This window comes from Danio rerio, chromosome 4 (assembly GCF_049306965.1).
Source record: "Danio rerio strain Tuebingen ecotype United States chromosome 4, GRCz12tu, whole genome shotgun sequence".
Taxonomy (NCBI): Eukaryota; Metazoa; Chordata; class Actinopteri; order Cypriniformes; family Danionidae; genus Danio; species Danio rerio.
In genome coordinates, this window is record NC_133179.1 from 23,434,136 (window position 1) to 23,454,806 (window position 20,671).

At 36.7% G+C, this 20,671-nt stretch overlaps 1 protein-coding gene across 50 annotated transcripts in view; it reads right to left on the reverse strand.

Annotated features, from left to right (window-relative positions):
- The window catches only part of magi2a (membrane associated guanylate kinase, WW and PDZ domain containing 2a), a 328,630-nt gene that overhangs the window by 78,295 nt on the left and 229,664 nt on the right, over window positions 1-20,671 (reverse strand). For 48 of the 50 annotated variants that reach the window (XM_073946372.1, XM_073946344.1, XM_073946347.1 and 45 more), the window contains exons 7-8: window positions 8,598-8,655; window positions 2,945-3,066 (exon numbers count right to left, since the gene is read on the reverse strand). In XM_073946372.1, the coding sequence (XP_073802473.1) occupies window positions 2,945-3,066; window positions 8,598-8,655 (180 nt within the window). Of the gene's footprint in view, window positions 1-478; window positions 614-2,944; window positions 3,067-8,597; window positions 8,656-20,671 lie in introns of all 50 variants that reach the window. The other 2 variants (XM_073946348.1, XM_068219687.2) reach the window with 1 other exon arrangement.

Here is a 20,671-nt window from a genome sequence, read left to right on the forward strand (position 1 = left end):
TAATGAAAACAGATTTTTCACTTTTGGGTAAACTAACCGTTTAATCACTGATTAGCTTGTTTAGGCATGTTTGATTAAGGCTGAAGAAAAACAATGAAAAGCTGTGGCTCACTAGGGCCAAACTTGACTCTACCTGAAATAATCTAACTTTCTGATTACCAATTGTCAACTTGGACGTTGAATTACTTGATGACCATTCTCAATGAGATGAGCAAGCTTGAGAAAACAATATGTGTTGTAAACCAGCACCTCAAACAGATATGCTGGTCCATTCAGCAGGGTAGGTGTACTCATGCGTATCCTGAAAGCGCAGGCAAAAAGTAAAATACAAAACCAAAAAAATAAAAAGCCAACAAAAAGTCTCCACTGGTTTACAAATTGAAAGAGTTTCATAGAGGACTATGTAAAAACAGGCCAGACGAAAAGAGTCCTGCTGTAGTTCCTCCCTTACAGAAGGGGGTGCTGGTCTAGGACGTACCATGCAGTCCAAATACCCCGGCCCGGTACAGGGGGGCCTCGGACAGGTCAGTGAGACTGTGAGAGCGTTCGGGAGCAGGACCCACATATGCCAGTCTGGCCCTGGGTAAAGTGGCAGAGGAGGGGCTCTCCTCCACTGTTGCAGAGAAGAAAAACCCTCAACTCACACAGAAAAATGCAATAGCATAAAAAGATACAAGGCTGGGCTACTGTGAACATAAAAAGAGATACATTTCAACATCCTTGTTGGTCCTGGAACAACACTCCCAACAATTCGATTTAAGACTTAGATTTAGTGCTGGGGTTGTAGCCTCAACTCACAGAGGAAATCGATAAATGGCATTGAAGGATACAAAGTTGGCCTTGTATGGACATAAAACAGTAACATTTTGAGAGGAAAAATAAGGTGATATTTGCTAGGTTGAACCTTCTTGTTAGTTCTGAAAGAAGGTTTCCAAAGGGTTAGGTTGGGGTTGAAGCTTCAAGAGTGTTATTATCCTGACATTTTCCTCTGGTTTTAGGGATAGTTGTAGTAGGTTGTTATTAGGAATAGGGTTAGTCCTACTATACAAAATGTCCTACTTGGCCAATTGCAGTCTGCACAAAAAGTTGATCCAGTAATGATGGACAAGGATTTGATATAAAATACAGGAGTACACTCTGAATTGGTTAAGGATTAACATCTGATCATACAGATCAAGCAAATTCTGTGTCTGTGAACTTTTTTTTGACTTGGGGTCTAGCGAAGGCGTGAACCTTAATTCTACAGCAGACAATATTTACAGTACACTGCTGCTGGATTTTTAGGAGGTCTCTTTGTGCTTGTATATTATATTAATGATTCTGATATGGAACTAGTTCAATGTTTCTCAACCACGTTCCCAGAAAACCATCAACACTACATGTTTTGGATGTATGCTTTGTCTGTCCTATTCATTTCAGGTCTTTCAGTCACTGGTAAATAAGCTGATGATCTGAAAAAGGTGTGTTTGGTTAAGAAGACATGGAAAATGTGTTGGTGGTCCACCAGGAATGTGAAAAACACTGAACTAGTTGACTTAAGGCCAGGCCTGTGGGCAGTTGCATTAATTTAGACTTATTAATGCTGTCTTATGAACTATTTTGACCCCTTTTTATATATATATATATATATATATATATATATATATATATATATATATATATATATATATATATATATATATATATAAAAGTATAATACAATATACTTTTTCATTTAAGTAATATTAAAACCATTAGAAAAAACAATAGAGGACAAACTTTCAAGACTACATTAAGCAGCTTATGCAACTAGACACTGAACTATCAAAGACATTTGTGTCAAGTGGGCAAATATGGTGTCACAATTTCAAGGGTCTATATATATTCTAGTTCTTTTGGTCAAATAGTACACGTTTATTAGGAATTTTCAAATGCAGCACGTTTTTACTGGAAGATGTACTGAAACAAGATTTTGCCTTGTCTGGCTGAAAATACTTTTCATTTCACCATTGTGTGGCCCAAGGCCATGTTAAGAATAAAATGCACATTCTTATTGAATAATTGAGCCACAAAGAAAACAGAAAGCATTTGAGCTTAGCTCAAACAGCCTGTATAGTTATATTTGCCTATCCAAACCTGAATGACTTGGTTTCTTCCACTGAACACAATGGGAGAAATTTGAATTATATCCCTCCAAGAAATTATAATGAATAGAGACAAAAGCTTTAACAAGGATGCAAAATCACATTAAAATCTCTAAAAGGTGCCTATGATTTGCAATATATTTAAATAATTCCACACGAATGTAAGCCACTATTCACTGAAAACAAAGAAAAGCAGGGATGTCTATTCAGTGAACAAATGGATTGTGTTTAATATTGCCAATAAATCAGATGATCTGGTTCACAGACACATTTGCAATTACATCTGTTCATAAATCAGACAACAAGCCTGTCACAGTGATTAACAGCCAATTTCTGGTTTGTTTTGTACACAAAACTATGGATATATTTGAATATTTGACGTTTCTTGTGTATATTTGATCATGGTCCATTTTCCTTTTCCTGTTCTAGGAAAGACATGCAGGTGACCGAATGTTAATTTTGGCACAAAGAAAAAAATCATAATCCCAATGGTCTGACTGCAAGGAGGTGATATTCTTAAAAAACAAGTTCACTCACAGATGGTGCTCTACCAAAGACGACGTCTGAGCTTAGATGTGTTACTATGGAGACAGTCACTGAGCTCACAGGAGAAATTTCATAAGCCTCAATCAGATTCCAGCAGATCTGATGTTAAACATGTCATTGTATGAAGAGCAGATAGGGGTTATTATGATGTCATCACATCAGTGAGCTTAAGCTAGGATGGTTGGGAACACCGTGCTAATCAGATTTGCACTAATATGTACATGTTAAAATTTAGCTAGTAATTTTTATATGAATATATTTAATGAATACTTTACCTCTGTAAACTGCAGGTAGGGGGAGAGAGGACAAGCCCTGACTCTGCATCTGCTGCTGGTGTTGCAATCTTCTCTTGGCCTCTAAAACTGGGTTCTCGAACTGAGTCCTGCGGTTTATGTGACTGCAATCAGAAACCAGAAACATAGACTCATTTCAAGTGGCTACTTGAAAATACGTGACCATTCAGTATATAAGCCACAGAGCAAGCTGCCTTGCTCCACTGCCTATGTAGGTGGCATTTTCACTCTACTTAGGCAGTAGCCATGCGAATGAAAGCAGCTATTCAAGAAAATCTTTGAATGTCCCATAACTGTAGACTGGTACTGAATTTCAGCAACTAGAATTGACTCGTCATCACAAAAATGTGCACAGTTTTCTGTGTATATAACATTTTTTGTTCATATGTAAATAATAAATAAGTGAACAAATAAATAATTTATAAAGCCTTGATATTTATTAAAATGAAAATTAATTGCATCAATAGTTTTTGATATTGTTTAATACAAAATGCACTAATTATTGTAATAAAATTTAATTATTTGCACCAAAAATTTGCATTCTTTTAAAAATTCAAAAACAAAACAAAAAACTATATATACTGGCCAGCAGACACACAATGTCATAATATGTTAATGTCAGGTTAGATTTAGATCACCAGCATCTAAGGACAATGTTATTTTGACGTCCAATAACAACCTTAAACAACATTGACATTTGGTTGACTTTAGTTTGTGTTAAAAAGTGACCAAAATCTAACGTCAAGCCAACATCTTAAACCAACGTCATGTTGATGTCAAATACTGACATTTATTCATCAGGTATGGCAACCAATATTCCAGATCTGATAGACTTCATATTCGTAACTTCCACAAAAGGTCAAGCTGTAACATCATTAGACGTTGATATTTTGTTGTTTTAGGTCGCATTGAAAAGTAACCAAAATGCAACATCTGTTCGTTGTTGGACATTGATGTCAGCCTGACGTTGAGTTCTGATGTCAACCCAATTTTTGTTTCCAAACTGAATTCAATGTCCTACAACGTTGGAGTGCAATGTCAATCTCACGTCATGTTGACATGCTGTGCCTACAGGGTGTATACCCACACCATGTACATACACTGAGGTTGCATGTAGAAGCGAGATATTCCATTTTAAAAACTGCTTATGAAAGTAAAGCATATATAACAGTTGTGCACTTTTGAAACATGAACTGCAGAAGGGTTGGATGGTCAGGGAAAATCATCTTGGACACCCAGTTCAAAAATTGCAGATGAATGGAGACATTAATTATATGCACTATACATGAAAGCATGCATCTTGATTTAAACACCCTTTAACACATCATTTAAATCTAACAGGCTGTGGTCAATGAGCAAAACATTAGCCCAGTTAATCCTTATCTTTGTAAAGAGAGTGATGTAAAAATTAGATCAGACAGTAATGAGAGCATCTTGTGATCTAGAAGAAAAAATGGTCCTTTTGACTGTCTGTATAACACTTGCCGTCAGAATTAATTTAATATGTTTTAAAAGGCGCTGTTGAAAATGGTGCCATTTGAAAGTACAAAGACAATTAGGCCCCATTAAAAGGCATTCTTTTGAAAAGAGGTAATGCTTTTTTGCAGAGACGTGGCATTTGTAATTACAGCTTTGTGCCAAGACTACGCAAGGTCAATTTTGGAGACATTGGTTTTAGATTTCTTTTGAGGTCTAAAGCCTGAAATTGATTCAACAGATCAAAGCATAATGAGCAAATGGATTTTGTCCCTAGCACTTTATCTGAGACCAGTTCAACACTTTTCTTTTTTATAGCACACGAGGCCTTGCAAACAAGCCATGGAATCAGTTTGGGCAACACAGGCTCATTGAAAATATGTGCTTTTTTACCTACATTTTTGTATTGCTGTGTTCACACCAGATGCGGAACACGCGGATAAATCGTGCTATTCGCGCGTAAAAAGCCGCTTGAACATTTGAGTTTACTTGCTTTATTTGCGCGTCAAACTCACTTCCAAACAGATGCGAATTCGCGTGATGGGCAGGGCTTCTGTCTGCCTGGTGACTCTAGCTTCGTTGCTAAATGGCTAACATGGATTTTATAAAGAAAATAACAGTGTTTATGTGCTTTATGTAAAAAAACAGCATCGATACGTTTAGGGCCATGTCTGAGTCCACTAGATCCTTTCAGAGGTGCATCCAGCTCTGTGAGCTCAAAAAATCCTCCAGAAACTTAACCTGGATGATGGAGGCTTTCAGCGGTGCTTCTGACTGAGCCGAGCCCAGTTTGATGAACTGTTGTCGGTGTCGCGCAGAGGTTTTCCTCCGGGACACCAACAACCGTCACAATCACGCCCCCACAAGAGCAAGCTCCTAATTGGTTAACGCGGCAAGAATGTCCGCTAAAGTTCAAATTTTTGAACACGAGCAAATTGCGCGAAACGTGTTTTAAGCACATCTAATGTGCTAAACGCTTAATTCGTGCCGCGTCATTCGCGCAATTCGCGTCATTAGCGTCGCATCATTCGCGCCGCACCATTCGCGCTGTGCCATTTGCACCACAACATTCGTGTCGTGCCATTTGCACGTATCGCGCCGCAAGATGTCTATTTGCATGTTTGCATTGACTTTTACATGTATATCACTCATGCTTGAAGCTTCTTCCACATCTGGTCTGAACACAGCATTAGACTGCAAGACTGCAGATGATGCAGAGTTGGGTTCAAGTCTGGTGAAGCACGGGTCCACAAATTAAATAAAAGCAATGCAAAATCAAGGAAAAACATGTGGTCCCTGTATGTTTGCTTTTTTTGGGTTTAAGTCAGTGGTTGGCAGGAGATCTGTACAAGTCCTGCCTTCCCATGAACTTATACAAGGAGGATGTGTATCTGAAACATACATCCAAACATACCCTATGTAACATATTTCAGAATGCCAAAAATATAGGCAGCATCCTCTAGTGGATTTGTTATTTGAAACATGCAACAAAATGTACCCTGAACAATGTTTTTTAGGCATGATGTAGAATGTAGGTTAAAGCACGTATTTTCAATGAGTCTAAATTGGGTGTGGGCTTATTGTATACCAGTTGTAAAGGTGAAGTGACATCTGTATAAGTTAGAAAATACACATATTACACAAATACAAATGATAAGCCTTATGCATAATGTTCTTGTTAAGTGTCTCCTCTAAAAAGGCACTAGACACAGATTTATAGTCTATTACAGTCATTTCACACCAGATGCGGCTTCTGATCTTCCCAGCTGTCATCTTCAACAACATACAAACCCACAGTTGTACAATTACTACTAAAAGATGTGCTTTTCTTCTTTTCCATTCGACAGATAAATAGAGCCTAAACAACATGTACTGTAGGTTAAAACAAATACATTGAAAGCTACATGAGCAACTGAATGCTAATGATACAGCATATAATGCATTATGAAGGAAAGACAGACAGACGGACAGATTACATTCGATTACATTAAATGTTCAAACTACAAAGTCAATGAAAATGTGCAAATAGAGGTGAATTTGCACTAAGCAGCATGATTAATAGGGAATGCTAATATGCTGTATTCATCTCAATCACATCTTCTATGCAAGTTCCAAAAATTCCACTCAAGCTGAAAATTTGCATAAGCCAAAAAACACCCCACGAGTAATCGAGAGCCATTAAGATTGAGAGTAATTCAGCATTTAACAAGTCAAAGGATAAATAGACAAATGTGACAGAAGGACAAATGAACAGACAGACAGACAGGCAAACAGATGGATTGACAGACAGACAAACAGACAGAAACTATCACACATGGAGAAACAGCCAGAAGAAATATTCTGACAGACAGATGTATAAATATACAGAAAGACTACAGACAGACAGTCCAGCAAAACTGACAGACAGATGGATGAAAAGAGTGACAAAGAGACATATATATAAAAAATATATATACCATTAGACCAGGGGTGGCCAACCCTGTTCCTGGAGAGCCACCTTCCTGCACGTTTTCAGTTGCAACCTATATCAAAAACACCTGCCTTTAATTATCACGTGGTGTTCAGGTCCTACTTAATTGGTTCAGGTGTGTTTGATAAGGGTAGCAACTGAAATCTGCAGGAAGGTGGCTCTCCAGAAACAGGGTTGGCCACCACTGCAATAGACTAACACATCGATTGATTAACTGACGGATAGACAGACAGACAAGAGGACAGACAGAAAGCTAGATAAATGGACAAACCAGCCACAATAATCAAAAAGATAAATGGACAAAAAGACAAATGAATTAACAGACATAGAGACGAACAAATGGACCGAAAAATGGATACACAAACATATTGATAGACATACTAGGAGGACGAATTTGCAGACAGACTGATAGAAGGACATGATGAACATACAGATAAACTTTGGTGAATCAATTAAGTTATAAAACATTGAAAATAAGGTGACGCAGAGGCGGAGTGGGTAGCATGTTCGCCTCACAGCAAGAAGGTCGCTGGTTCGAGCCTCAGCTCAGTTGGCATTTCTGTGTGGAGTTTGCATGTTCTCCCTGCGTTCGCGTGGGTCTCCGGGTGCTCCGGTTTCCCCCACAGTACAAAGACATGCTGTACAGGTGAATTGGGTAGGCTAAATTGTCCATAGTGTGTGTGTGTGTGAATGAGTGTGTAAATAAATATGCAGAAAAGTAGATAGAAAGAGTGGAGCAGCAAGAAAGTGGCTGCTTCGAGCTCCAGCTGGTTCAGTTGGCATTTCTGTGTGGAGTTTGCATGTTCTCCCCGTGTTCGCGTGGGGTTTTTTTTTTCCGGGTGCTCCGGCTACACCGACAGTCCAAAGACATGTGCTTCAAGTGAACTGAATAAGCTAGGTGTATGTGTGTGAAGGAGTGCGTATAGGTGTTTGCCAGTGTTGGGTTGCAGCTGGAAGGGCATCCACTGCGTAAAACATATGCTGGATAAGTTGGCGGTTCATTCCGCTGTGGCGACCCCTGATAATTAAAGGGACTACGCCTAAAATTAACGAATGAATGAACAGAAAGATAGATGCATCAATGGACAAACTGACCAACAGACAAACAAAAGGATGAATGAACAGACTTACAGGAGGACGAACTGACAGACAGATTGATAGAATTGATAGATGGACAGACATACTATGGGGGAAGTTATAAAACATTAATAACAATAAATAGAAGAAGTCATTACAGTGACATGCACAGCACCAGCACGATGCAGGCAGCCTGACAGAAAAGACTGTTACTACAGTATATGATTACAATTCGGTGATATGACGTGCCATAATCTCATCTGAGGACAGCAGGCATGGATGCAGTGCTGCATTTGTGATGTGCGGTTGTGTATCCACAGGATACTACAGCTGCATTATTGGCTCGAGGCTGGCTGTTCTTCTCTGTCCTGGGAGGAAGAGTAGCCAAGCAAAACCATACTATAAATAGTCCCAGCTCACCCCAGACTGTGCATTAAGCAGGAAAAATGATGGCACACACACGCAAACACACTGAATTAGGAAACAACGAAGCAGCTGTTTTTCAGCCTGGGCACGATGGAGCTGCAATATATGCAATTAATACAAAGCTGAGAGAACACATAGGGATCCATTAAATGCCATTAAACTGCTAACTTGAGCGCTTGAACTTACTCAACATAGTAGGTTCCATAAATAGGGTCATCAATTTTCTCCCAGCCATAAGGAAGCTCTGAAAAACAAAACATATATAGCATTAGAACCATTAACTGTTTTATTAAATCTTGCAGCAATAGAGTATGCAGTTTTATTACCACCTTACTGTATGTATTAGTTCGTTATCTGGAAATGAAGCTATTTCTAGGCTTTGTGTATCCCCGTGACTTACTGATGTAATTAAGCGAATACTGAGGTTCACATTATTATTTGATAGATTCAGTGGGCAAATGCAGAACAACTTTTAAAATAATTGATTCATTTTATTCCTAATCGTTTTTCACAGTCTTTTACAATATCATCCAATTTGCAGGCCCCCATTCATCACCATGACATTTTAATGGCTTATACGGAATAAAAAAATGTTGCTTTTATTGAAATTAAAATATTGTGCTGTGTATCTTTTTTTCCAAACACGTTTCTGAAAATTGCAGGCTTTGTCTTTGTCCTTGCACTTTGTGCTCAGCTCCATTATGCTGTGACATTCCTGCCTTTAAAAATAATGGTTTGATTTTCAGACATGTTAATAATTATGGAAAAAAATCAGTGTGATAGTTAAAAAAAGAGTAGCATTGTTCTCTAAAAGTACGGTTCACACATCCCCATATTTGCAATAAGATATGCTAATTAAGACTGACATCTGAACAGATTGACAGATCATACATAGTGTCACACCACATATAATAACAGAAGAAATAAATCACAATTCATTAGTCACAAAGGCTGTGTCTTACTTTATTAATAATATCCAGACTAAAATATACATATAGGATATGCAAACACGCTTGAATACACACGCTCCATATAGCATGGACACCCGCTGGGCTTCTAGACGAAAGCGACAAGGAAACACGGCGCAATTACAAGCACACCCACACACACAGACCAAAATTATACATTCAGCAGCTTTGAGAAGGGTGAAATACCAGACTCTGTGTGTACATCACACACAACTTTGTAAATTGCAAGTGACAGAAACTGTGTGATGTTCTCAATCTGGCTAGCGCACACACACACATACACACACACACTGATCAAAGCGCTGTTGGGTATTACTCTACTGCTGCGCTATGAGCTGCTAGTCATCTTATTAAAATAAAAATCCACTTGTGAAGACAACTGAGCGCACGGATCAATCTTTAGGATGAACATTCGCAGGGGGAGATGAACAAACCCTAACCACAAATATTAAATAGATGCTGTAAAAATCACAAAAATGTCAAATCATGTCACTTTTTGAGGAGAGATGAGTTCGTTTTCTAAGTGATCTTATGACAGGGGTGTCCAAACTCTACTCTGGAGGGTCATGGCCCTACATAGCTTAACTTTAATTTGTCTCAACGCCCTGTCTGGAACTTACTAGTAAGTCTAGTAAGAGCTTGATTAACTACTTCATATGGATTTAATTATGGTAGGAGTTAAATTATGCAGGGCAATAGGCCTCCAGAAGCAGAGCTGGACATCTCTGTCTTATGATTTTGGTATTCTAGGTCAAGGCTGTCCAATGTTCCTGGAGGGCCACTGTCCTGCAGAGTTTGGCTACATGTCTAATTAATATCCTACAATCTGAACCATCTTATCAAGATCTTCACAGAAAGAGGCAAGCAGGTTGGAGCTGATTAGAGCTAAAATATACAGGACAGTGGCCTTTTAGTAGGAGGCCTACTAGACACTCCTGCTGTAGAAAAAGCCTATTGATTTACATTGAAGGAGAGACCCAAGCTATATCTAGACATGCATGTTTCAGTTTGCACCTTTACTATAAACCTTAACAGTTCTGCTTTGGTTTGGTTTTGTCTGACTTCATTTTGCAATCACTGCAGTTTAGTACCTCCTAAAATGAGTAAAATTACTGCTTTAGGATTACTGTGGCACCTATGCAGCGGTGACTTCCTGAATATTTTTTCATTTAGGGTCATCTCATTCGCTCCTCGGCTACCAATGAGAAGAACGTCTGGACCTCTTCTTCTGACCCTCAGTTGTCTTTGTCACAAGATAGTATAGTGGTTGGTGCTGACTTTCTAAATATATTGGTTTTGGTGTATTGTGCTAGGAATCCAATGACGCTGGTAGTGAAATTAAACTTTGGTAATAGTACGGCTCGCCTGGAACCTCACCTGATGTGGTACTATTAAGTACAATACAGTGAAAAAGCACTTAAACTGACAACTTTTTCCTAAAAGTGTTTTAAAATGATCATTTGCGATCACTTGAACACTGTTGGTTGGAACAAGGTCTAAAATTGTGAGGCTCTGGTTCTGTCTACATAGTCTACATAGGCTTCTCCATTAAACATTGTATAAATTTTTAATCATTACTGATTAATGACAAAGCTGTAAATGGTTTAGCTACCCAGTATATGAGCAAGCTCATGACTCATTACAGCCATTGGCCAGTTGATAATTTAGTATAAAAATTAAGTAGTGGTAGAGCTTTTTCTTGTTTACCTCCTTAACTTTGGAATTTGTTCAAAGAGCAACAAAAGAGTACTTAATTTGCTTACTGACCTAAGATGTGGACTTTATAGGACAAATTGTGAGAAAACACCAAAACAGAAGAGAAATTGTAAGTGCTATCCACTTTAATAAAAACTTTCTGCTCACTTATTCATTTAATAGAACTCATACTTCACATGAAGGGCTGTTGGCTGATCACTGAAAGCCCTGTTAATACAAATAGACCCTACAGTAAGACTACATTTCATAGTAACCAGAAATTATTATTTTAACTTCAGCTCGAGATCTTAAAGTTGAGTAGTTTCAGTAAGTGATACTGTTTGCTAAACTATTTTCTGGGAAACACAGAATAACTAAACAATGATAAATGATGCAACTGAGGTCATACTGTAGCTGGCTAGTAATACTTCTGGATAACAAACCCAAAAATATCCTAAAGACTTGGACTTGAAACACCTACAATAGATAAGCATTTATCTTAGAGCTCCATAGAAACCATGCAGAACACTTTAGCAACTACAAAGCGACACCATAGCAACCAACCAGAAAATGAGAACAGAAAATGACCCAATTTTGTAAGCACTATTAATGGTTTTCTACTGACCCATGAACACTTGCCACCAATGGTGCAGCAAATCTGGCAAACTCTAAGCTGAGCAGATGGCATTATGCAATTTATGGGAGTCAGGTTCACAGGTGTTTACCAGTCCCTTTGGAATCTTCATTTTTACTGGCTACTCCATTGTTATTTCTTGAGGAACTAATCAGTGGCGGTTTGGCTGGTCACTGCACTGCTGGAGAGTCTCCTTTTTGTGTTTTTGACAGGAGAGTAGAGAGAAAGTTGACAGGTTGGGAACTACTGCAGGAAAAAAAAAGTGGAAGGGGATTGGAATGGACCACAGGGAAAGACTCAAACTTGGCTCCAATAGGGAAACTGTTAAAACCGTAGCTTGTCAAGTCAGTTCTAATTTAAAGCAGCTCAACTACTGTCAAGCTACAGTAAAAAGTGAAAAACCATAACTTTACATCAAATAGGGAAATCCTTTTGCCAGAACAAATTCATGCACTAAACATACATTTTTTAGGTTATAATTTTCTATAGACTACTAAGTTTTGCTAAGTAACTTAAAAAGCTATAATTATCTTTAAGACTATATAATACTATACAGGCAAAGTACATTAACTATGCAAATACTAATCCTGGCAATTTAAGTATTTCTATCATGCGAAGTAAAATAATGAATATAATAAATATTTTAATCAAGCGCATGATGTGAAAACGAGTAAATTAGAGCAAGTGTTTATCGCATCTTCAGTAACTTGAAAATTGAGATGTCCTTTTTTTGTTTTACACATGTTAGCCAAATATTGTGTGGGTAGATTACTTGTTTCAAAGCCCAATTTAGGCCTTAACTACATTTTGACCAAATGTGTACTCAGAAATAAAGGTACACAAGCTGTCACTGGGGTAGTACCTTTTCAAAAGTTACAAATATGTACCTAAAAGTTTCATATTAATATCTCAAGGGTACATATTAGTACCTTAAAAGTACAAAAGTGTTGCTCTTAAAATTTGTAGGTGCAAATATATACTATATACTTTTGAGGTACCAATATGGACCCTTTAAGTACAAATGTGTATCTTTTGAAAAGGTACCACACCAGTGACAGCTCTCGTTTATTTCTGAGAGTGTAGTTACTGCTCTTTTTCTTTGGACAGCAGTATACAGTAGTAGTCTAATATCATTAGATACTATTTATTAATTGAATTGAATGCACGTGTAATTATTCTACCATTAAACACAAACAAATACAGTGAATGGTTTGGCACAGGTCTATTAAATAATACAAAAAAAAAATCCTTTTTTATTACTAAATGTTGGAATTAACATGAACTAAGAGTAATAAATGCTCTGGATGTACTGTACTATTCGTAATTAGTTCTTCTTAAGAAATATAGTTAAGAATAATTAATTTTAACAACCTAGCCTAATTGTAAACTGTTATCAAAACATGCTATTTAATACATTTAAAAAATGAACAGTAGTATTAACTAAAATATAGCAAAATATTTATCTGAAAATTAATCAGTGAAATAATTTAGCAAACCACGCAAACAAACTAATTCCCTAAATTGAATAGAAAGGAAACAGCATGTTTGATCACTTCCCCAATTCAATCTGGTGTAAGTACTACATCAGACAGAAATAAATTCTAGAATAGCCTGAACTGCTGTCATGGAGAAAAATATATTTTAGTTAGCAGCAATGCAACCTTCAGTTACTCCCCAAAACTGCATGCTAGTCAGGCTGTCTCTCCCTGTCTAAGTGGGCAGTGAATGGTCAGAAAAATCTGATAAGTGGACAAGACTTCATCCTGATAGTTTGACAAGCCTACCAGAAAGCACAAAGATTCTGCTGCTCTCTGATCAGTTCTCGGCCTCATTGCACGGACATTCAAGTTTATTTGTATATCGCTTTTTACAATAATTATTGTTTCAAAGCAGCTTTACAAAAGATGCACATTATTGCATTACAATCAGAAAATGTATGGAGTTGTGTATAGGGCGGACATCATATATAAACGTTAAACTGTGATTATGTAGTATATAGTGTCCTTCCAAAAAAGGGGATATCTATAAATGTTCAATGAAGTATATTAATTGTATGTGCTGTCCTCAAGTCCCCAGAAGGTTGCCATCACCTTTTCACAGGTCTTAGAACTGATCAAGTGGCACTGCACGATCACAAGAGGCCTTGGTATGGGCATCCCCAGAGGTGGAAATAGAAAACAAAGGAAATAATTAGCGCAGCTGCTGTTTATAATGTATTTGAACAAGAGATATTAATGTCAATGTGAAAGTGTTTTTGAAGAGATGCATTTCACTGTATTATCAAATCCAGATGTCTTCTAATTAAATTTTTATTTGCCACAATTTTTCACCTTATTTTCTTCCTTCTTCACCTCATCCTGCTCCTTTCCTTCCCTTCTCCTTCAATGAAAAAAAATCTGTAATCTATCCACTGGAATCAGTAATCTAAATATTTACCCAATTCTGAATAAGACTTGATTATGATTAATCCTGATTTAGAATATGGAATTTTTTACGTTTTACATGTTATAGTAAAGAAATCGATTTCACGGTTGCTATTTTGGATGTGGTTTGTCCTTCTTGGTGGTATGTTGACATTACCCTGCATACTTTGGCTCTTGATAAATCACAAATGACTTGCTGTCTTGGTCACAGATGCGCCAGCACGACACGCACAACCATTTGTCCTCTTTAAAACTGATATGTCACTCATAATGTGTGCACTGCAATATTTTGGGCAAAACTGTGCTATTACTCTGCTAATTAAACCTTAACATTCTACTTTTACAGGTGGATTGTGAAATCAATGAAGAATGGCCAACAGGCAGTCAAATTTAGCAATGAAACCTCCAACATTAAATTGGCCAGTCTTCAAACTTATTGTCCTACAGAAGTAAAGTAAATGCATTAAAATTATGGTGAAATATACAAAGCTAAGAAAATTAGGACACTGCTGTAAAAGACATCCTTTAAAAGTTTTAGTTTTTAGATTCAAATGAGGACTTTTATATAAACTATGCAGTAAAAAAGCAAGAAAAATCACTCATTCTGACAACAAGTGAGCGATGTGTTCAAAACTGAGTTTGGACTTATCTCATGTCCTCCAAATATAGAGTAACCCACCCCACGTACCCCTTGAGAATGGTGAGCTCCGGCTAATTACCTTCTTCAATATTTGCATTTTGTTTGCACAATATTTAAATAATCTTGCTATTTAAAACTCTGCCTGCCCTTTGCAGTAAAAACAGGCAGCAGTTTCTCTTTGTTAAAAGCTTTGACCTTTACGAAAATGAGGGGGGTAGTGATGAGGAGAGAGGAGAGGAAGGAAACAAAAGAAACAGTATGAGCTAAAGCTTCACAGGTTTGGTGAATCTGTGTTTATAGGCACGATCCAAAATTAAATGCCAAATATAAGGGCTTTGGTGAATAAATTTAGATTAATAGTAATACAAAAAAATCTGATAAAACATTTCAAATAACCATTAGGTTATTTAAAATAAAATTCAAATAAACAATTTTATTATAAATCTTAAATTTTGTGATACATGATACATATTAAGTGATTTTGTACAGTTTCAATGATTTTTTCAACGCATTTTTAAACAGATTTTCTCAATTGCTCTGGCACATTTTTCAAAATAGTCTTAACATTCTCTAAACTGTGAGTACAAATTTCAAAACTGTTTGCTGGATCTTCATTGCATGTCTGCAAAATGTAGTTATTCACCCAAAACATTTCATTCATGTTTCAAAGTCTAGTTATTGTGTCAGTAATTTGGCCAAGGTCACCAAAACATAAAGTGTATTTGTCATCGTGTGAGCCTCACTGGCCAAAAAGATTAGTTGTTTTTTTTCACCATGATAGTCAACCATAGAAAATTAGTCAACCATTTTAATTAGAGGCCATTTACCAATTTAGCGGACATACAAACAATGAAAATATCAGATATTTATGGTCAATATCAGATATTAATGGTTTAAAAGTGTGTATACAAATGTTTGATAAATTAATGGATTGTTTTGAGTGTCATGGCTAACACGATAAATAATGATTGAGAAGTTGTGAAGAGTTTGAGTGAGATTTGATTTATCAGTTTTGATTAACAAGCCATATACAGTTAGTTTTTATCCAAACTACAGAAAATGGTACAGTACTTACTGTTTGCAAACATGTGCCAAAGCATTTGCAATTTGCCTAAATTAATAAGAAATGCCGCTCTAAAGTAAACAATAAGCTAATTGTTCAGAGATTTAAAAAAATAAAAAAATTCAATTGAGAATTGAGCCAAAGCAATTGAGAAAAACTGTAAGTGATTCTGTACACAGTTGCAGTCAAAATTTTTATAATTTTTTCAACACATTTCTAAACATAACTTTTAATAACTAATTTCTAACAACTAATTTCTTTTGTCTTTGCCATGATGACTGTATATAATATTTTAAAAGTTATTCTGCCAAATACTAATATTCAGCATAAAAATGCAAGGCCTAACCAGGTTAGTTAGGTTAACTAGGCTAGTTTGGTTAATTAGCCAAGTCAATGGACAACAGTGGTTTGTTCTGTAGCACTCTCATTCACACACATACACCACGAAAGATTTAGCTTACCCAATTCACCTATATAACATGTTTTGGACTGTGGGGGAAACCGGAGCACACGGAGCAAACCCACACGAAGACGGGAAGAACATGCAAACTCCACACAAAAATGCCAACAAACTCAGCCGAGGCTCGAATCAGCGACCTTCTTGCTGTGAGGTGACAGCACTACCCACTGTGTCACCGCATAACAACATTATAGGAAATACTGTGAAAATATCTTTGCTCTGTTAAACATTACTTGAGAAATATTTGAAAAAAGAATAAAAACTTTTACGGGCTAATAATTTTACCTTCAACTGTACATGGAAAACACGGAACCTATTATTTTATTAGTTTAGTTTAAGCTTAATTGTAAAAATTTAATTTCTTAATATTGGTGAATGTTTTAGCATCATCATAATTCATAACAAATAAAAACAACAATCAGTAGAGATCAAAATCAGTTAATAATCTACAATTTTTACAAAAATAAATATATAAATAAATAAATAAATAAATAAATAAATAAATAAATAAATAAATAAATAAATAAATAGATAAATAAATAAATCCCATTTTTAAAAGACACTAATCAAAAATAGAAAACACTTTCATATCTTCCCAGTTTACAGTCTGGTATTTGGTAAATTATTTTATCTAAAAGCAAACCCCCTTTAATCTTTAAGATGATGGGCCTTTCTAAACGAAAAACAAAAACACCTAACCATCTAGAAAGAACTAACGTAATACATAATTTAATTCAAATGTAAATCTTGTGCACCCCAAAAATATATATTTACTGTCACTTGCAATGAACAGTCCATCGGTTCACCTGTCACAAAACTTACATGTAACATAAAGTGAAAAGTTTACAGATGACTCGACCTCCTCTGCTTTGGAGGTGTTGATTATGCTGCTAGATTACTAATTACTGATGCAGAAATAAAGAGCTGACAGCAGATTGAAGGACGAGGGAGGATGGGAGGAGAGATGGTTGCCTGCTGAATGCTTTTAAACATGACGGGGATGAAAGTCTATTTTACTCTTTCTTCCTCATGCCTTACTGAAGGATCATTGAGGGATGGAGTGTGTTTGTGTGCTACCATATAAAAAAACACTAAAGTCTGCATTGTCATGTTTAGCTGTCTGCCACCTTCTCTTCCAAAATAGCACCCTTCAATAAGGCCACAAATGTCTACCTCTGACACAAACTCAGGAGTTGAGAACCTTCAACAAGGACTATTGTTGCTTCTTACAATAGCAAATGTCCTTACTAAAAAGAATAGGTGACAAAAGGTATATACCAGGGATTCTGCAGGTTTCACCAAGTTAAATTTGACTTTTTAAGACAATTTTTAAGACCATTATGAATGACATTTTAGACTTGCGCAGGGCTAAATGCTAAGGATTTATTTTTTCAAATATCCCAGTTAGAAAAGATTTTTACTTGGCCTATCAAAAAATTATTACAAATTTATACATTTAATAATAGACTAATAATAATTTAGTTTGAATATTTTTTTGTAATTTTTAAATATATTCATTCACAAACCCTATAACCTTTACTAAGAATAGAACAAAACATAGCTGTCAATTAATTCTGTCTACAATAACAATAATTTAATAAAAAAAAGAGGTCAGGTCAGTATTCTCAGCAGTAAATACATGGAACACTTTTAAACAAATGTTACTGTAATGCCGCATTCACACAAGACGTGGCATGCGCATAAAAATAGTGCTATTCGTGTGTAAATAGACGTGTAATCCACTAAAATGCGCTAAAGGTGTGGATCAAATTCACTTCACAATAGACACCGATTTGCATCATGGGCAGAGCTTTTGTCTGCCCAGTGATTCTGGCTTCATTGCCAAATGGCTAACATGGATTTTATTGAGAATAGCTATGTTTATGTGCTTTGTGAAGACTGAAAAACAGTGTCAAATTGTTTGGAGCAGTGTCTGAGTCTACTAGATCCATTCAGAGGTTCTCTTTGAGTTCATAAACTCCTCCATAAACCTGGAGGATGGAGATTTTCAGCGGTGCTTCAGATTGAGCCAAGCTCAGTTTGATCAACTGTTGTCCGGTGTTGGCAGGAGGATTTTCCCCCAGGACACCAACAAAAAGTGCTATGTTATAATCACGCCCCTACAAGAGAAAGCTCCTGATTGGTTAACACGGTGTGAATGTCTGCTAAAGTTTAGATTTTGCGCGAAACGTATCATTTACGCCTCCTCATTCACGCGTATCGCATCACAGGATGTCTATTTACGTCTTTGCATCTGGTGGGAACGCAGCATAATGAAAGTAATTAAATGCTATTTTAAAATGAAAAGTTTTATTGAGATGGATTGTTGGTGATTGTATGGGTCTTAATGGCCAGATTGGCTAGCTATACATGAACAAATTAAAATTGAAGACCTGTTAAAAAAGATTTAAAACCTACAACACAACAGTTCAGTAGATTTAAGACTTTTTAAGCCCTAAAGATGTAGGTTTTGAAATTTAAGACATGTTAGCACTTTTTAAGACCCCGCGGAAACCCTGATATCCAGATTACTAGTAGACTTAAATAAGTACGCAAAATAAGAAATTATGACCTGCTAATAGTGGGTACATAGATTCAACCACAATGTAATGGAAAACAGTGTAATTATATTGTAGTTGCTAGATTACCAGGCTTAAAATGTTGGATGTCTCTAAAAAGTGTGATTTTTTTTTTTTCTTTCCTCTTACTGAGAGTGCAAAAGTCTCTAATTCTTTAATAATAATAAAATGATAGTAATGTAAATAAAATTTATTAAATAAATAATAAATAAACACAAATATAATATTTGTTATATGTATTTATTTTTGTATTGTATTTTTGTATATAGGTACTTAAATAAAAAGGTAGCATCACAGTGACAGCACTGTAACATTTTTTTTTTTTTTTGGACTATATTAAGAAAAAGAAAAGATTTTTACTACTGGAACCTAAATGCTTGACTCTTAAAAAGATGAACATAGGCTTTGCAGCAAGTAATAAAAAATGGTCTCCAGAAGTGCCTGTGAAGCAATAATGCCAACATCTTGCGTATTTCAGACGAACAACTGCCACTGAGATGAATGGGAGCGTACTGCTTTATTCAGGCATTAGAAACACCCTCTGTAACTTTTGGCATTCCAATTTTTGGAGAGAAAGAAGGATTGCCCAAAACCCAACGTTCCTTCAAACGAACAGAATTATGTGACTGCGAGCATTTACCAGGGATAAAACAGCTTCTGATGGCAGCTAAACTAATTACTCAAGAGAAAATGCACAAAAGTGAACGCAATATCTCCTAAAGAAATGCTGCTACTGTATCAAGGGACGTTTATGAACCAGAATATTCCATTTCAAATCCAAGCTCAATTGTTACAGCTTCAGAAAAAAAAAAAAAACAGTAGGCTTTACGTTTTTCCAAAAACGCACAATGGCACCAAATTGCCACCTCATGCAACTTGCATGAATAAACATCTCTGAAAATCACACCGCCATGTGTTGTTATGCGACACTGTTTGTACATTTTGTTCATTAATTTAGCTAATTTGTAAAATATCACTGAGAAAACAAAAATAATTCCTGCGATGACACAGCTGTCAACTGGTAAAGCCGCATCCATCCATCAATCCATCCATGCATCTGTTTCTGTAATCATATCTCCACCTGTTCTCGGCGAGTGCGTTATATTTTTTTCGAAGAGCTTGCTGACAGTGATGGCTTCAGAAATGATGAAATGCAATGAAACGCGAGCGACAGACACAGAAAGGCATGTTAGTTGTGCTTATTCATTCACTCGCAAACCCAGGGAATTCGTAACCATCAGAGAGCAACGTCGACACAGGGAGAAAGGCGAGATGACAGGTAAACAGGAGAGACGACGGTGAAACTCGATGCTGTGGTGAATATTCACAGGCAAACAAACAGTCTAGGAACATGAGTGTGACAGTATTAAAGAAACAGCAGACGACTTTGATTTGCATCCGGAGCCGTGTCTTCCCTTCGGTTTCGAAACAAAAGAGGGCGGCCGAGTTACGCAACGCACGCGTCCGTGCAAATCCGCAGTGATGAGTGTTTTCACAACGCCGGCTGACAGGCCTTTGAACTGCGGGAATCCGCTGACATATGAAATGCGCTGTTTCGCACATGCATGCTAACAAGCAGCCCCTGATGCTCTGGCACTCTTGATTATACCACAAACATGAAGCTTAGGATTGTGTGAACTGGGAGGAAGCTAGTGGAGAGTAAATCCACAACAGTGGCGAATGCTCTTGCAGACATGGTTCATTTAACAGCATTCATTTTCAGAGACTTCTGTTCAAGATCATTTCACAAACACACTTATAAGGTCAAAGTAGAGTGAGAGGTGAGTAGAGGGGAGAT